Source organism: Gordionus sp. m RMFG-2023, chromosome 1 (genome assembly GCF_954871325.1).
Source record: "Gordionus sp. m RMFG-2023 chromosome 1, tfGorSpeb1-WG-v2, whole genome shotgun sequence".
Lineage (NCBI taxonomy): Eukaryota > Metazoa > Nematomorpha > Gordioida > Chordodea > Parachordodidae > Gordionus > Gordionus sp. m RMFG-2023.
Window position 1 is genome coordinate 30,142,936 of NC_088775.1, and position 20,236 is coordinate 30,163,171.

At 26.0% G+C, this 20,236-nt stretch overlaps 1 protein-coding gene across 2 annotated transcripts in view; it reads right to left on the minus strand.

Annotated features, from left to right (window-relative positions):
* Nucleotides 1-1,628: 1,628 nt before the first annotated feature.
* LOC135922678 (uncharacterized) overlaps nt 1,629-20,236 on the minus strand; it is a 61,880-nt gene continuing 43,272 nt past the window's right edge. Inside the window, exons 11-18 of one of the 2 annotated variants that reach the window (XM_065457110.1) lie at nt 18,536-18,646; nt 18,273-18,417; nt 15,590-15,842; nt 15,263-15,393; nt 14,685-14,900; nt 8,651-9,030; nt 6,258-6,378; nt 1,629-4,355 (exon numbers count right to left, since the gene is read on the minus strand). In XM_065457110.1, coding sequence (XP_065313182.1) covers nt 6,271-6,378; nt 8,651-9,030; nt 14,685-14,900; nt 15,263-15,393; nt 15,590-15,842; nt 18,273-18,417; nt 18,536-18,646 — 1,344 coding nt within the window. In that variant the 3' untranslated portion in view covers nt 1,629-4,355; nt 6,258-6,270. The remainder of the gene's footprint in view (nt 4,356-6,257; nt 6,379-8,650; nt 9,031-14,684; nt 14,901-15,262; nt 15,394-15,589; nt 15,843-18,272; nt 18,418-18,535; nt 18,647-20,236) is intronic. The other variant, XM_065457109.1, reaches the window with a different exon arrangement.

Below are 20,236 nucleotides of genomic sequence, written 5' to 3' on the forward strand. Positions count from 1 at the left end.
GTTGATTTTATTAATGAGGCATTACTTTCCAAATATTTGAAGTTAAATTTAATATATGACAAGAACAATTTAATCGTTCATTTAACTCCAATGCTTTTATAATATTTTTACCTTGGTCTGTAACAAATATTATATTAATCGTTAGTGTTAAAATTAAAATTATGAAAATTTTTTAATAGTTCATCCTTAACTACTTTGCTAGTCTTTGACACTTCTTTAAATTTAGCGGTAAATAGGTTTCTCTTCACTAACTTCCAGTCATCTGATATATAGTGCATGTTAACTGTTACAAACGAGTTCTTTTTATGGTCATCGCTCCATATATCAGTGGAAGCAGCCATAAATCGATTCTTGATTACTGGGGCAATAGTATCAACCAAAATGTTTCTTATTTTATTACATTTTTCTTTAAGGTGGCGTGATAGAGTGGTGGGATATGAAACAATGAGTTGATATCTATTTTACCATACTTTGCCCCAACATCGACTAGAGCCTGGCTGAATTCAAGAAACCCATAAAAAGCTATCATTTCGAAAGGTCTAATATCTTTTGCGCAAAGTGTTAAGGAATGATCTATAAATTTTTTTTTAAAATATTTTTATATTACATTTATAGGTTGGTTTTTCAGGTGTAAAAAAATTTTTATTGATTTTCATGGATTTACCATCACATTTATGTCTTTTTAAATGTGGTGTACCATGTTTATAATTTTAAGAAAATATACTTGAACAATTTTTACATTGTACGTAGCCAATGTTTTTTATTTTCATCTATGATGATGTTAAATTTAGCCCATATTTCAGATTTAAAATTATTATTTGTATTTCTAAAAGAATTTTATTAATTATATCATTAGTATTTTGTGCCATGATTTTCCTTTATTTGATTGTTTTGGTAAATATTTTAAAAATTTAGATATGAATTATAAAAAAATATATTAATAATACTTGAATATTGGGGTTTATTTAAGATATTCTTTTATTTGATAAAATATATGGAATACCATAATTAAAAACGTGCAATTAATAATGTGATAATATCACTGCCGAAGGTGTTGACATTTTTAGGGGAGGGAGGGGTGCTTCCAGTGAATATCCTATACTCCATCATTATTTTAGAATCAATTATTGAACCTATATGAATCAATAAAGATTTTTGAACCTTTATAAATGTTGAACCTTAATCAAACATAAACACATATTTTTTCCTGGAACCTCAGCCGAACCTAAATATATAAAGGATAGACACTGTCGGAAATTGTTACGTTTGAAGGACGTGAAATAGACTATTTAAAAAAAAATTAAACATGTCTATCCCGCATACAAAATATTTCAAATCAATCCACACATTATTTCAAGAAAATATTTTTCTCACTTTTTAACTTAACCCAGTTGCAGACCTTTAATACAAGTCAAAACAAACCAATGAAAGTAAGAATCGAATCATGGAAAAATTTTTCATAATTTATGGTCCAGTAACATTTGTTGCAAATTGTGTTTGCAATTATAAATTTAATTTCAAAATATTTTATTAAATTTAAACCTATTAATAAACGTAAAAAAAGAAAAATATTTTTAATATTTATCATATATAATTGTGAGAAGAAAAAATATACGAAAATTAAAAACAATTTTGAAATATATAACAATATTATAAATTTTGAAGGAATTATTTTTAAAAATAATTTATTAAAGTTAGCAAATATGTAAGTGGAAAATTAAGATTTACGTTTTAAAAAATATATATTAGTATGAACAAAAAATTGGATTGTTATCATAAAAAGGGCTGAAAATATAAAAATATTTGTAAATCTCGGGTCCTCAAATTTAAAAAAACTATTAATTTTGACTTCGTGTAAATGAATATTAAGCTTTAAATAAATGGGTGTTAAACCGGATAATTTAATCTTTCTCCGTTTATAAATTTCATAATCCAATAAACAAGAAAAAGCAACGAACAATAATTTGCTACGTAAAATATTGGATTGCTCAATCGATTTCCCGATTAATTTAACTAAAAAAATAGATGAGTTGTTTGGTAAATTGTGTTAATGAATGTGCATAAAAGCGTTAACCAAAAAAAATAAAGGTAAAAATGAGGGTGAAAAAATAAATAACGTTTATATCATTGGCTGACGAGTAAAGTGTAAAAAAAGTGGTTATAAAAACTTTTGAGTGATTATTTCGTATTCGCTCTTGTGTGATAAAGATATTTAAAAAAAAATTTTCGTTTTATTATTTATTATAATACATACATATTCTTTTCGTTGTTTTTTTTTTCAAAATTAAAATATAAATTTATTTTCTTTCTTTCTCCTTTTTCAAAAAACAAAAAAGGCGCTTTTTTGCGGCGTTTTGTGTACATAAAAATATTTAATATAAAATTTTTTCGAAATTTAAAAAAAATAAAACATAAAACAAATCAATTTTGTGTTGTATATATGTATATATATTTTTTGTATATTTATTAGTATAAAAAATATTGGAAAAAAGGTAAATAATATTGCAATTGTGTTTTATATATATTTTTCATTTAAAACGGGGGAAGGGAGAGTATAAAAAAAAGCTCTCGGATAACAATGATAAAGTAAATTTTATCTTAAAATCCCAATTATATACAATTTCATCGATCAAAAAAAAGATGTGCACCCCCCCCCCCTCAAAAAGAAAAAATAATTTCACCTGCGTTTTGTTTTGAGACAAAAAAAATGCTTAATAATATAATATGTAATTATCTATATCATCAATCATGTCTATTAAAATGAATCTCTTTTTTTTAAATATTAATTTTTTGACATTGTCTTCTAAAAAAGGGGTTGAATAAAAAAATATATATGGGGGAAAAATATATTTCTATTTCTTTTTTTAATGTAATACTGGGAGAGTATATTAATATTATTTTTTTTAAACAAAAAAAGGTATGTATAAAGGAAAATTTAAAAAAAAATTAAACAGGCTAAAAGAAAAGTTACATTGGTAACAAATAGTAAAAGGATGGATACTATTAATTTTAGTAACAAAAAATAAACCCAGTTTGTTATATATTATAAATGCACGATTTTAAGAATATCTTGACCATATGTTTAGTCGCGAGTGGTAAAAAAAATTATGGGAGATATATATATAACCGGAATTGAAGGAAAGACTATAATAAAAGATAAAAGAGGGGTGCATTTTGGAAGAAAAAGTGTAAAAGTTTTATATAAAATAAATTTGTGTATGTAAATAGATGCAAGCAGCGTGTAAAAGTTTTAAAAAAGAATATGGCCATCTTATAAATATTTAGCATCTATAAAGGGCAGATTTAACTTTTTTTAAATTAAAGTGTACACTTCAAAGTTTTAATAATTTAAACGCGCATATAATAATTTTTATAAAATAGGATTATATATGCAGCACCATGGAATTTTAAAATAAGAGAACACTTGATCTCGGACAAATTAACGCGCTGCTTCAATATTATTTACGACTAAGCAAGGATAAATAACTAATACAAGCGAAGGTAGTATAATAATGGTGAATGAAATTAGGGGAAAAATTGTTTGAAAAAAATATAAACATATTAGCTGAAATATAAGGCAACATTATGTTTATATATAAAAAAGATAAAATGATACTAATGAATAGAATCAATCAATAGACAACTGATTCTATAAAAATGCAAGAAACTAATAAATCATTCTTACCGAACTATAATAATTCTGCAATGCACATCACAAGCAGACCAAACATTTCTCAGTGACGAACCCACAGCTAGTAATTATAATCATTGATAAAATTGGATATCAAAAAAGTTCTTTTGTGTATAAATTAAAGAAATTTATAATAAAATATATTTTTTTTAAAATGTAAAGATTCTAAAAACTGTAAAAAAACATAAAAAATATAAAATTTGCAAAAAAAATATCTTTACCTATAAAATATTATTATGAATGTTAAATTTAAATATTTTTTTAAATCATACAGGGTTAAAATACCATGTGTAAAATATAAATAAAAGAACTATGACCCCCAAAAATTTTATATTTAAATATTGGATTAGATATAAAATTCAGTTCTTACCTTTAAATAATATGTTGTTAATTATGAATCGTGGGATTTTTAGTAAAAGATGAATAATACAATAAACGCATTAAACAACAAAAAAGCAGAGGATAATATATAAAAAATTTGTTTGGTGGTTGAGGGTTTTATGAGGGTTCATATATTTAATTTACAATATAATCAAGAGAAAATATGAAAAAGTTAAAATTCAACAAATGTATAAACAATTAGAATTAAATTCTGCGGTAGGTGGGCTCCGTTAAATCTGATGAACAAATGGTATTTATACGTAACTATTATTTCTTTTGTAATCTATATTTTTTATTTAAAAAAAATATATTATAATTGTTAAATTATGAAAATACTCCATTTAATATGAAATTTATACGATTTATAGCTTCATATAAGTAAATTTTTCAAAGAATAGTATTGAAAAAATTAACAAACGTAAGGCTAAAACATAGTGTTGTTAATTAGTCGATTTTTTCGACTCTGAACGGTTCAGACTCGAGTGCCTTTATGAGCCGATTTATATATTAAAATTATATTTTATATAAGAATTCATAAAAAATTATACAATCTAATAGTAATCTTTAAAATTCTTGCATAAATTTGAAGAATATTTTTTTTAAACCAAAAAATATAAAATATCTCAATATTTAGCAGGAAATATTTTTAAAAAAATTTGGGCCAGACCGGGCTTGAAAAAATAAGCCCGATGAGATCACTATTTTTCATTTCACCAATATTAAATTTTCTAAACTAATTCTGATCTCGGAAATCTAACATTCTTTTTTAAAAATAGATGTTTTAAATATAAAAAAAGTCAGAACAATATTCTTTTGAGTTTTATAAAAAATATTTAGTTTAAGTTATTTATTTTTATTTGGTAATTTGGAGAAATATTATTACTATATTATAAAAAAAATATATAATGTAACTAAAAACAATTAAATTAATATAAAAAAAATCATATATAACATTATATCTCCGAAATCTTATAAAAAAGGTAAAATAAATGTATTATTTGTAATTTATAAGTGAAAAGAAAGCAATTTTTTGAATAAAATGAAGTGTATGAAAATACTAATTCATTAATTTATTTTATACCCAATAATACTTTATATGTGATAATGAGTATAAAATATTCCTGAACCTCCTCGTCCAAATAGATCTTGTAAATTGATATCGAAATCAATTGATACTTCTATTAACCATATATACTTTTGTCAATAAAAAAGAACTTAAAATAAATGGGCCTGTGCCCTGATTAGTGCTCAGAGCAAGCCTAAGCACCAAATTGTGGTGTAAATTTTACGACCAAGCAAATTAATAACAGTATTTAGTGATGTTAAACGGATCGATCAATTTGGGCTTTTTTTAAGAAAAACGTAAACTCAATATTTTAATCAGAAAAATATTATACACGCTTTATGATTTAACTCATAGATAGCATTCAATGATTTAAAAATCTATTAGCGAAATCTCGAGACTATGTTATATTTTTCTGAAGAAAATATTGAGTTAGCCGTTTTACATGAGTTGGACATCTATATTTGCTTCCATATTTTTATAGGATTAAGTAAATATTGGAGACCTGCAAAGGTACCATTAGCATGGCCCGGTCCAGATTTTTTTTAAAAAAAATTTTCAGGCCCAGCCCCGATTTTTTTAAAATATATTTTATTTATTTATGATTTTTATAGCTAATAATGACGATTTAAAATAGTTCACGACATAACTCGAGTTGTGAACTAAGTTAGTCCACTAAATTGACTAATGACTCTGAGTTGAATTAACTCGACTACTATTAAATAAATATGATAGACATTTTTTGAGGATTATTAAATTTAATATTGAATAGATTGAATAATTTTTTATGAACTCATATATAATTTAATAACATTTTTATATATAAAATCGACTTGAGCCGCTTCATGTCAAAGTCGATTTTTCGACTAGAAACTTGACTTAGTCGTTTAATAACACTACTCAAAAACACATCATCTTTTATTTCCTTTATTGAATTTTTGCATATAACAAACGTTACTTCCATCTAACAATTGTGATCAATTAAAACACTTTATATTTAAATGTGTTCATCAAATTTGGATTTTTTGGAAATGTATGTATAGGATAAATTGGAAATGTATGTATAGGATAAATTGGAAAATAATGAACTATATAATAAAAAATTTATATATTTTGAATTACACTTGCCCGTTAACTAAGGAGGAACGAAAAGCGTGTCTAACACAAGGACGTAGTGGTTGTTCTTGGCGAGTGTGACGACGTGGCCCTCCGACGTGATTTTAAGGCCACAACATCGACTAACCTTTATGTTCATAATAATTTTAAATAGTAAAACATTACGAACCCGAAACAGTCAAAGAATATGAAGATAATTTACATGACATTTTAAATAGAGTAGATCCTCTATCAAGGGTGGATACATATGTGAAATAACAATCTTTAAGAACATGCCAAAGCACAAACAAGAGGGCTGTTCCGGTCCACATATTTTTCACCAAATTGATTTTTCACCTCTCCCCTTTTAACCAAATGCAATTAAGAAATCAATATTTTTTATGCAAAAAATCAAATTATGCATTTAATTTAATTTTTTTATTTCTACAATAATTTTAAAAATATTATATTATAATAGATAAAATAAATATATTTAATAATATATCCATTTTATGTTGGTATAAATTTTAAAATTGTAATATTTAATATAAAAAATTGTAATATTTAATATAAAAAATTATAATATATTAGATTTTTTTAAAAAAAATTCTTTTATTTAAAGGTTATTATTTAACCCTCTATTGCGCGACATATCAATAAATGGTACAATTTTTTACAAAAACTTATTTTTGTCTTTAAAAAGCCCTAAACTAAAAAAAAAATTTTAAACCGTAAAAAAAATTTCAGTGTGTATATTTAAATACACAATGTGTGAAAAAAGTATCATATTTTTTCAATTTAAAACCTTTAATAAAACAAATTTATATTAATTTTCATGAAATAATTTAAAACAATCGTTTTTTGTAGTAAAACATAATGATACACCATATTTGGTACAAATAACTTTCGTAACCAATTTAGAGCCAGGGCCTTTTTACTATATTTTGGCCAATGTGCTATTGAATCCTGTCTCATTTCTTTGTGCGTAATAAGACTTGTAGATTTTTTTATCGTTTTTTTACGCTAGCGTTCATATTTTTGTTACATTTACAGAGTATCTGCTATTGAAATTTTAAATGTTAATAATGGCATCTGTTCTTTTACCGGTACCTTTAAAGCTACAAAATCTTGCCTATACATTAACTAAGATTTATGAGCATCATAACAAGTATATGGAATACTATACGGTGATACCATTTACGTGATCTTATGTGAATCTATGCTTTATCTTTTAGAATTCTTTTTCAGTTGGAAACTGGCAATTATGAATTCTATTAGCTTTCTCTGTAGCAATACTCCCTTTTGGGCGAGTAATACTTGAAGTTCTATACCACAGAACCAATTAACAAAACACAATTTAAAATTGGAATGTAGTGGTAACCAATTGTTAAAATACCGCATTTCCGCTTGAATAAACATCTGCTGATCTTGAATCAAGAATTTCCTTATCTGATGAGCCACTAATTAGAATCAGAACTATTTTCTGGAATACAGTACATTTTGATTATAGATAGCAAATAAAGAACATTTATTAATAAAAAAAATAATCAAAAAGCCCAAATTCATATTGCATTTGTGTGCATTATGTATCTGAGTACATGTACCAAAAAATTTAAATTTTAAGCACTATTAATGAATATAACTATTTTAACCAGATAAATATTACGCAAGCTTGAAGATTTTGTTCGAGTTAGCCGTTTTTAAAAATCGGCTCAAAACGAGCCATTTAACAACACTAAATATAACAATCTATTTATATATAAAAAATTTCTATTACCTTTATTTAATAGGATTTTTAACTTCCTGTTCCTTAAAAATTTGTACAAGAGAAATGGCATAATTTATAAAATGGGAAAAATGCAACTATTAAGTTGTAAACTATGTATTTTATAATTTTTATATTGATAGCTGTCTTTCATTTTTGACAAAATTAACTAGAAATAAATAAAATATATGTGTATCTATCATACATCATGTGTATTAAACTATAAAAAATTTTATATAAAAATTTATACCTTTTTGGTATGTGTATTCATATATGATGTACACAATAGAGGGTTATAAATAAAACTTTGGGTCCTTTATATTTTTTAAAAAAAATTAAAATACTATAAAAATAAATAAGTAGTGTTGTGCATTTGCATTGTTAAAAAAAAATTATTTCGAAAATATTATTAATGTAAAATAAAACATAACATAAATTTAAAAAAAGGTAAAAAGATCGGATCGGGTTTTACAGATATAGACCCGATCCAATATTTAATATCGGCACAACCCTAATGGAAACCATAGGGAAGTTTTAATATTCTAAATATTTTTCACCTAGAATCAAGATTTCATAAAATACCAAAATATAATACCCATCTATTTTGCATGCAAATATAAAATTTGTCCTGCATTTATTTATTCAAAATAATTACCTTGACATGTGGACACTCAAATTCAGCCACGAAGGCGCCATCCGATCCGCGAAAAACGGCAACGTGAAAGCGGTTTCCATGCGAATCGCCGACGAGTACCTCGCCACCCTCACTCACGTCAATGCCGTTAGGAAAGTTGGTGAGGGATTCGCGGCCTATACGGCGCAGGAAACGTCCACTTTCTGCAAACACGGCAACACAATGCCCCTTGAAGTCACACACATAGTACTCATCGCCACGAACGGCCACGTCTGAGGGTTCACGCATTTGTTCACTGCAATCAAACCAGTGTAATAGGTCTCCAGTTTCGGCAATGCGAAAAACGGTGGGCGTTACACTGTCTACTGCTACAATATGTCCTGCACCACCTGGGGAACCAACTATATTATGTGAAATAATATTAGTGAATTGTATTAAAAAAATGAGGTAATAACATAACGAATAGCCTAAGAGGTGAGATTATAATTTGAAATAACCTGACCAGTCAGCCAATTGAAAAAACTAGTCTACCAAAAATTAAATATAAAAAAGGTTATCCAAATGGAACTTATATAAAAATTAAATCTTGGTAAATTCCTAAAATTATTCTAATCAATCACCAATAAAAAGACTGGGTCTAAAAGTTGGCATAATTAAATATCGATGATTTACTTAAATAAAAATCATGATTCAAATATTCAGTTTTTTAATTATTATAAATCATTTCCTGTGTTGCACTCCTGTTCCTAAATTATATTTTTGGTATAAAATAGGGCTATGATCGGCGCCAATATTGGATCAGTCAATATTTTTTTAAAAATTTAACCGATGCTGATTTTATGTATATTTTATACACATTGTTTATTTTATTTTTGAACTAATTTTCTTCTCCTAATAAATCTTCATAACTCTCATAAATATATTAATAAACAAATAAAAAAGGAAATTACCCAAATTTTTATTTGTCTACTATTTATTCCATTTGTTTCATTGATTAATAAACATAGATACAATATTTTATCTCCGATGATCCTCCTGGTTATTGGAGGGCTAATGGTCAAAGGTTTTCAACTTTTTCAAACCTTGAACCTAGCTATCTCGCATTTCCTGCAGAAAATGTTCTATCAGAAAAAGTCTGCGACACAGCTGGTGATATAGTGTTATTAATTGTTTCAACTTGAGCCTTTTTTTAAAAACGACTTTAATATTTTAACCAGAAAAATATCGCCTAAGCCTAGATATTTCGCTAATAGACGTCCAAATTAGGCTTGCGTAATATATTCTGGATAAAATATTGAGTTCGCCGTTTAAAAATCAAATCGAACTACTAAACAGCATTAGATATAGTCAACATGGGGGAAACTTATTATCACATAAATTTGAAACTCTTATCTTTATAAAGAAAAACATTTAACATTATTATTTTAATTATAATATTTAATTTGTTTTTGCTATTAATTAAAATGAAAATGGCAAATTCCCGATTTTTCGATTTTAAAAAATATAAAGTAGAAAATAATTCTCTCAATAATTTTTTTAAATATCAGAAATAATACCCTGCTGCCAAAAAATAAATTTTTTAAGTTGCAATTTCTTTCGAATTTTGCAAATTGCCAAAATAAATGTTATATGATTTCAGTAAAAATGGAAATAAAGAAAAATGACAATTGTCATAAACATTATTTTTAAATTTTATTTTGAAGAAAATAAGTAAATATAAACATTATTTTTATATGATTTCCATCAGGGATGTGAACCCGAACCCTCGTATTTTGGTTGTACCCGAACCCTTTTTAAAAGTAGAGGGTCCAAGGGTTCTAGGTGTCACAAAAAATTTTAAAAATAAAAATATTTTTTTAATAAATATTATAAATTATTTAAAATTTTATTAACTTTTTTGTGAAATCATTTATTAAATATTCGCGTTTTTCTTTCAATTTTTTCCCTGGACTTCCATTTTATTTAGAGATTGATATCATAAATTATTTTCCAGTGTAATATTTTTTAATGTAAATTTATTAATATGCTATGTTATAGAAATACGTTGATTATTTTGAAAGTGAATTATTTTGTAGTGCAAGTAATAATATTATTATTTAAATGATAAGGCACAACACGTTGGTCCTCAAATTGTATGATTCTAGAGCGATTGAAAGACTTCTGTAATGATCTTATTATAGGAGCATGTGAAGTCATTTTGTCGGAAGATGAATGGCGCCATAAGGACCTTACTAGTGTATTAGTTCCTTAATAACAATATTTAAATTACAATCAGAACATTATTGTTTATTTTATGGCATATGGATTAGATTAAAAAAAATTAATAGTCCTTTTTATACTAAATATTAAAAAAAAAAAGTTTTGTATTGAGCAAAATCAAATAGCTAAAGACCCTCTTAAGGATTTATGGCATACGCAAAACTCCATTATTTACAATATATTGGAGGCTACGACAATACCTACTGGTTGTAATGATAATAATAATTATGATAGCAACAGTGATTATCTTGAAATTTTACTTTTAGATAGAGAAAAAAAAATCAAATTATCATCAGATAGAAAGGAGGATCAAAAAATGTCTATCGCATCTTTAATAGAAAAGTTCTCAGAAGTTAAGAGAATAAATAAGGATACAAATATTTTAAAATTCTGGGAAGAAAATTCTTCAATATATTCAGAATTATATATCTTATCTAGAATCTTCATGACTGTACCGGCGACACAAATACAATAATTTTATAAAGATAACTATCTATTTTGGGTAAGGGTAGAACGTGAATTTTCATATATTGTCTAATTTACGTGAATCTCAAGGATGATATTTTAGAAGATATTTTGATTGTGCGATTGAATAAAACATTTAAAATATAAATTACATTTGTAAATAAAATAGGGACTCGATAAATTAAGGGTTAGCTTTGATACTTAATAATGTAGCAGTTATAGCATAAAAAGTATTAAAGATTTTGACATTTTGGAAAGAAAATGTGACACCAAATTATGATGTAGTAATGGCTATAAATACTTTTATATTAATCAGTTAAAAAATTAAAACGGAAATTGAGAATATGAGGAGTAAATTTATGTTAAACGAATCCTTATTATTTCCACCTAATTGAAAAATAAACATTTTAGAAGGTAATTGTAATTAAAATTTACCAAATGGATATATAAAAAATTTCTTGGAAATCATAAATAATTTCATAATTTCTTTAAACTAGAATTTAAAAATTTGTAAAATTGTAAAAATGAATATTCTATAAAAGAAAAATATTTTTCAGATTTATTTAAAGCACCTGATGGTCAGGACCAAATGATATGATTTTAAAAAAATCTGGGATGAACTATTATAATTAAATGTTAATTTATGATAATATTTTGCTTAATATCACAGAAACTAGGTATCTAGCAGGTAATTTAAGTTAGGGGTATAGTATAGTTAAGCATTAGTTTATTTTATAATAATTTTTTTGCTTAAATTTTACTAAAACTGGGCTGGAGATATGACTATGACATTACAAATTATATGGTTTAGAGTTATAGCCTAAATATTTTGAAAATTAGGTTTAGTTTAGCATCAACTACTTTTTATTGTTTATAATAGTGATTACAATTTTATTTAGGAATTTTTTTTACTTTGTTGATTTTATCAAAATTTTAAAATATTTTATTTATTCGGAGAATTTTTTTATCTCATTTTATTAATTTTCTAAAAAATATTATTTCCTTATTTGTATTAAGATCAAAATAGATAAGTGAAAATTCTGATCATCATTAAAAAGAAATAATATGGAACTTTATGTATAATCAATCTCTAAGCTATATCTTAATAAGATAAGATATTATTTATGATGTATCTTTTTATAAAAAAACCTTTTTACAAATCTAAAGACATATGATAAATGAATATTCAGATTACATTAAAAATTTATATAAAGATTTTCATTATTCCATTATCTTATATGACCAAATAATCATCAATGTTACCGGATGGGTAATGGTGCCATTTAAAATAAATATCGGATCAGTGCAGCCCTAATATAAACTCTATAATGTCATTTTTATATTATTAAAATTAAAAGGGATATCAAAAATTTCGATATATATTGTATTCCATATTAAATCAACCAAAAAAGTCGAACCCGACCGCCCTTGATTTTTTTAAAAATTTGCATGTTGGTAGTATATACACTAACTAATAAAAATGTAAAATTTTACTTTTCAAATCGCCTTACTTCATGAGATATGGTCATCTTTAGAAACGCGGAAATTCCAAAATATACTATATTTAATTTTCAATATCTCAAAATGTAATTAAGCTATAGACATGATTTAAATTTTATTAAATAGCTCTATAATATGACATAAAATTTATTTTATTGAAAAAAAGTTTATTACCAAAAACCGGAAATAACTATAAAAAAAAATTGCTCTTTTTTTTAAAAAATTTTTTTAAACAGATAGACATTATACTTCTTAATATTTGTACAAAATTCTAGATTGGGACGAGTACTGGGTCAATAGTTATTACACTTTAAATATAAGTTATATGGCTTAAATCCTATATTATACCAAATATAGAGTAATTATTTTTATAAAAAGTATGTTAAAAAACTCAAAACAACATTTACCAAATTGTATTGTATTATTTTAAATATAACGCAAAACGCCTTAATTTGGAGGCATTATAAGTAAATAATAATATTTTGTAAAAAGTAATAAAGTAACAACTATGATAATAAAAAAAGTGAGCTCAATAATCTCTTCACCCCAACCTAAAGATTATCTTTTTAGGCCCAGCCCCGATATATTTAAAAAATTTAAAATACGGCCCGGTCCGGGCCTGCAGGTCTCTGATGTATACAATTTCTGTAAAATTTTTTTAAACATATCCGGGCCGGGCCTAAAAATTTTTTTTTAAATATATCCAGGCCGGGCCTAAGATTGTTAAACCCGGGCCGGGCCTTAATATTTTTTAATATAATTTTTACATTATGAGTTAATGGTTATAAGATTATATTATATTATAGTTATGATTAATATAATATTGGGTGATGGTTAACACTATCATAGTTGTTACTTTATTACTTTTTACAAAATATTATTATTTACTTATAATGCCTCCAAATTAAGGCGTTTTGCGTTATATTTAAAATAATACAATACAATTTGGTAAATGTTGTTTTGAGTTTTTTAACATACTTTTTATAAAAATAATTACTCTATATTTGGTATAATATAGGATTTAAGCCATATAACTTATATTTAAAGTGTAATAACTATTGACCCAGTACTCGTCCCAATCTAGAATTTTGTACAAATATTAAGAAGTATAATGTCTATCTGTTAAAAAAATTTTAAAGAAAAAAAGAGCAATTTTTATTTTATAGTTATTTCCGGTTTTTGGTAATAAACTTTTTTTCAATAAAATAAATTATATGTCATATTATAGAGCTATTTATTAAAATTTAAATCATGTCTTTAGCTTAATTACATTTTGAGATATTTAAAATTAAATATAGTGTATTTTGGAATTTCCGCGTTTCTAAAGATGGCCATATCTCATGAAGTAAGGCGATTTGAAAAGTAAAATTTTATATTTTTATTAGTTAGTGTATATACTACCAACATGCAAATTTTTAAAAAAATCGAAGGGGGTCGGGTTAAATCTTCAGTTGATTTGATATGGAATACAACATATATATTCTTTACTAATATTACTTTCAACTTCAGTTTATGAATATTTAATTCCAGTTTAAGCATTAAAATAATTAAAATATTTTTTAGCCCAAAGGTTCATAGGATAACACAAGCAATGTAATAAAATGAATGCATCATTAATTTTGCCACATTCATTATTTAACTCTAGGGAATTTTTTTTAAACGATTCATTTTATTATAAGATTTTATTTAAATCTAAAAATAGCGATTTAATCAAAATCGATTTTGGACAGCTCTAGCTAGACAGTTTATAAACTTACTAATTAGTATGTACACTAACTGTAACATATGCTATATAAATAAACTCGTATTAAACATAATACATGTAATTTACCTTCTGTGATGGCCAACCCAGCCACGATATCAATGTAACGAATAGGCACTTTCTTCAAAAAATTTCCGTTGCGATCAAAAATCTGCATGCGAGAACGCTCATTGCCCCGGTCGCAAACCACAAATTTGCCATTCATCTTGTTGACGGCTACTTTGCGTGGATACCAGAGTTGCCCCTCGTCCCGTCCTGGGATCCCAAACTGACCCTTAAATGCGCCTTTATGTAAATATTATAAGCTTTAAAAACAGTATTCTGACTGAAAATCCAACTACAAATTTATCTTAGTGTAGCGATAACAATTAGAATATTTTTTAATAAATTCGTTTTTGAGGGGTATATTCTTTAGTGCTGTATTGTTCTATAATGAAGAATAAATAAATATGTTAAAATTTTTTATACAATTTTGTGCTAATTTGTGTTTAATATTCTTAGAAGAACTATCAGAATTTTATAAATAAACTTATATACTCAGTAGAGCAGAAATGCTGCGACCTAACATAAAAGAAATTTTAAAATAAGTTTAAGCCTAGTTGAGAAAATATTTAAAAACATTGTTTCAAAGCAAGAAAATTGCAAACCGGCTTTGGTATAGACTTGGATCCTGTGGTTGTTTGTATCGGCCACGATAATCTCTTCGTCAACACCCAAACAAAATCCATGTGGAGAATTGAATTGCAAATTTCCAGGACCCAAAGAACCGAATTTAACCCTATAACAATAGTCAAAAATCAAATATTTACTAAAAATATAAATTAGACGTTAAAAAATTCCTAAATTTATTAGACAACTAAACGCCTGAAATTAGCATCTATTATATATGATTAATTGAAAAATTTAAGGCAATCAAAATGAATCATTAACTGGCACTTCTTTTTGGTGGAGAAAAATAAAAAAATACAATAAACCTGACTTTCATGACGCTCATTTTAGGGTTGGAACTTATTCCATTGATTGAGGAAGAACAAGAAAGGGGTGGCGGGTGGGTCTGAAGGTAGGCACTTAAGCCCATACCCATGTTGAGGAAAGGATTGCCAGCTAACATTTGAGAGTTAGAAGAACCATCAATTAGCGCACCTGTAACATTATTGAGGCCGTTAAGTGGTGCTTGGAGTTGTTGAAGAGGGTTTAGCGGAGGTGTGGAATGCAGTGAGTTTAAATCTGAAAAGGTATATTTTTAAGGCGTTTAAATTTTGATAAAAGATTCGTTGAATTTGAATATAATTTCTGATAACACTTATCTATATTGTATTATCGATCAAAAAAGGCACATTTTCAACCGGTTGCTTTTAAAATTGTTAAAAATTTATGGAATTATTTAGATAGGTAAAAAAAGAGAAAGCCGTTTATTTTAGCTCGCTAGCACACTCATAGGTACAAAAAAGAGTCATTTTGGAAACTGTAAAATTTTAAAAATGCTTATATCTCAAATATTTTTATAATAAAAAATTATAGCATATCATATTGTAGATTAAAAAAAACTCTAAGGGCTATCAAAGTAAAATAAAAATGGCCGTAAATTTGAGTATTAACATCAGGTTTACCTATATTGTTTTACCTGTATTTTTAAGCAAAAAAGGGAGTTTGATTTTAACCAAATATTGAAAAAAATAGATGACGCTAATGGTTGAAAAATATTATTGTTAAACGATCTTTCTTTCTTCATAATATTTCTAACTTGCCCGTTCAGATTAATTCTAAATAATTTAACCATCCTACAGCTTATTATTTTATCGTCTTCCAATAACATTCGGATTTGAAGAGTGCAAAAACATATATTCTAGGTGCAGATCAATTATTTTATTATATATCACAGATATCAAAGTGTTGCAACCCATCCAGGACTAGTTTAAAAAGACTTGTTTTAGAACAAATAACTTGTCCTAATGAGTTTTTTCCAATTGTAAGGAAAATATTAAAGGTATAAGATATATAATTTATTAATATATATTCTATATTTTTTTATTAAGGAATACATTTCTCTTATATTATGGAAGATGATTATGAGAAAGAACAAATTTTTAGATTTATAATTTATTAATATATATTCTATATTTTTTTTATTAAGGAATAGATTTCTCTTATATTATGAAAGATGAATATGAGAAAGAGCAAATTTTTAGAAGAGAGATTCAATAAAGCGCGTATATAAGGAACACAAATATTTCATATTTTTCACCCAATTTCTAGTGATAAAATTGAAACAAAATTTTATTCTAACAGAAGCAAATATCAAATATAGCATTTGACTCGAATATTAATATGAATTTACTATATAAAAAAAATAGATATAACATGTATCTATGACCATCAATAATGGACGGCCTGTGATTTAGAGAAAAAAAAATCGAAAAAAAGAGGTGTTAGTTTTTTTGCATCCTCAAGAACCCTCAAATTCTTATAAGGTAAACCGGAAGATAAGGACTCAAATTGGGGCCAATTTATATTTTTTCTTTGATAGCCCTTTAGAGAATTTTCCTATCTACAATATGATATATTATAAAATTTTTTACTATAGTTTTATAAGCATTCTAAAAATTTTAGAGATTCCAGTGGATCTTTTTTGTACCTATGAGTCCTTATATCTTGAGAACCAGATGTGCTAGCGAGCTAAAATAAACGACTTTCTCTCTTTTTTACTTATCCAAATGATTTCAGAAATTTTTGATAATTATTTATAAATATGCAATTAGATACGATATTTGTATTCGGCTATCCCTAACTAATGCAAATGCCTTGGAGAGATAACTTAAACATGAAAATAAGTTATAGGAATCAGATTATTAAAAGGAATGTGTACAAAACAGGCATAATATAAGTTGAAATCATTAAAGATTGAATTAACGTGAAAGTAGAGTTTAGGGGAAATAGGTGAAGATACCTATTTTTTATTCTTCTTTATCACTTTTAATTCTATCAAATATTTTAAACTTAAATTATCATTCAAATGCGTTTATGCACGTTAGATAACAGCCACGGAATTCCAGTGTATCTCTAGTATTAAGAAAAATTGTTAAAATTAATTTATCTTGGCCAATTACAATAGGGTTTAGCCAAATTTTAGCTTAAAAAATTGTCTTTTATTAGGTTGAGCCTCAACTTGAAAATTGGCATAATTTTTTAAGATAAAAAAACTTTGCTAAGGACGTCATGGAGTTAGATATAGATCAACACTTGATATTAATTATCTGCTTATTTTTAAAATGTCTGAATATAAATCAAATTAATAATATAATATTTTTAAAATATATTCCTAGAATTATCTTAATTTAATCCATCCATCATTAAAATTTCAAGAATTGTATATTTAATTTTTATTTTAGCCTACCACTTACTTCACTCATTTAAAAGTAAGGGCCTTACAGTTTCCTTGGGGATATTTTATTATATAAAATACAAAAATATATCTTATAAGCAATCTTAAGTTTAATTATTTCTAATAAAATTATAAAATTCAATGAAACCTGTCAATTAATTATAAAAAGGATTAGATTAAACTAATTTCCTATTATAATAAAATATTAAGGGAATTTAGATGTGTCATGAATATTATATAATTTAAGAAATGATATTATAAAAAAACACAATAACTTGAATGGGCCTCGTGATTTAGGTTGTAATGCATGGGCATGTTGTTGGAAGGTAGGGAGTGGTGAAGTTGAGGCGGGGGTGGTGGGTTGGAAGACATGGTCAGAAGACGAGACAAATTGGCCGTGAGGTATTCGTTCCCACTCGGCTGTCAAATATATATATGTATCTATACTCATTAACCCGTTAAAAATATTTTTTTAAATAGACGGTTAATAAGTTAAAATGCTATAATGACTAGATCTATTTAGAAAATGCATATATACCCCAAGACTGGTATTATTGCGTTCGAGGAGAGCGGACAAATTATTCAGTCGTCCAGTGAGGGCGTTTAAATTCAACGATGAGGTTTTGGATGACCCATTAGCGTCCGGTTCCTATGCATTAAATAATTATAAGTTAAAATAAATATTAGTAAACTTTAAATCAAATATAATATAAAAAAGTAAAAATCACACATAAAAATATAAATTTAGAATTGTATAACTTATAATATGCATTAAATAATTATAAGTTAAATAAATATTAGTAAACTTTAAATCAAATATAATACAAATAAGTAAAAATCACACATAAAAATATAAATTTAGAATTGTATAGCTTATTAGAATGAGTGAAATGTAAGGAAATATCAGAGACGCGCCAATTATTTTTTTACCACTACCCTGTTACTTATATGAAAAAGAGCATCAAACGTCGTTACTAATGATGCCATGTTTAGGGAAAATATAATGTTACTATGGAAAGTAATGAGTAGAGTAACGATTATTTTTTAAGTTAATCATTAGTTTTTAAAATATGGAAAAAATTAGATATTAGTCGCCTAGAAAATTTTTGTTATAACCAATGGCAGATTTATCATTTTCGATTATAATGGTATAATAAAAATGATAAATTTTCATTAAAACACATTCTGTTGAAAATTATATCATGTGTATTTTTTTAAAATTTAAATATTAATTTTAGGCAATCTAGAAACCTTTATGAGCCTTAATTTTTTGATGGTTTGGCTAAGGCCAGTAAAAAAGATTTTTTGGCCCAGGTCCATATCTAATACTAGAAAAAATTCATAAGCCCAGCTTGAGTCCATAAGTAGTGTTGTTAATTGGTTGGTTGTGTAAAACCCAGACCCGGGGTTTGGGTATAAAAAATTGGCCAAACCTGCTCTGAACAACCCCGAGCACAGACCCGTGGTTTGTGACGATTTAATAAACATGTTGATAATTTATAAAATTTTTTATTGTAATAATATTGATCACTCATAGAGGGCGGGTCAGGAATATTTTTATCAACACAAAATATCGATATGGGTATCAAGTAAAATCTAATTTAAATATATTTAGACTGAAAGTATTCATTTTTTGTCTTGATGGGCATGATTTGGTCTGGGGGGTGGGTGGAGGGGGGGGGGAGTGTAAAAAATAAATTTTTTTGATATGGGTATCAAATAAAAGGTAATTAAAATATTTTTTATTGTAATAATAATAATAATCACTCATAGAGGGCGGGTCTAGGTCTTGGAGGGTCAGGAATATTTTCATCAACACAAAATATCGATATGGGTTTGAAATAAAAGATAATTAAAATATCTTTAGATTGAAAGTAGTCATTTTTTGTCTTGATGGGTATGACTTGGTCTGGGGAGTGGATGGAATGGGTGTAAAAAATAATTTTTTTTGATATGGGTATCAATTAAAGGTAATTAAAATATTTTTTTATTGTAATAATAATAATCACTCATAGATGGCGGGTCTAGGTCTTAGGGGGGTCAGGAATAATTTTATCAACACAAATATCGATATGGGTATCAAATAAAATCTAATTTTAATATCATACTGAAAGTATTCATTTTTTGTCTTGGTGGGTATGACTAGGTCTGGAGGTGAAATATATAATTTGCAGTTTTCTTAATTTAGCGCGTTATACCATATATATTTTTTTTAGTATCAATAGCTTTAGCGTGCTAC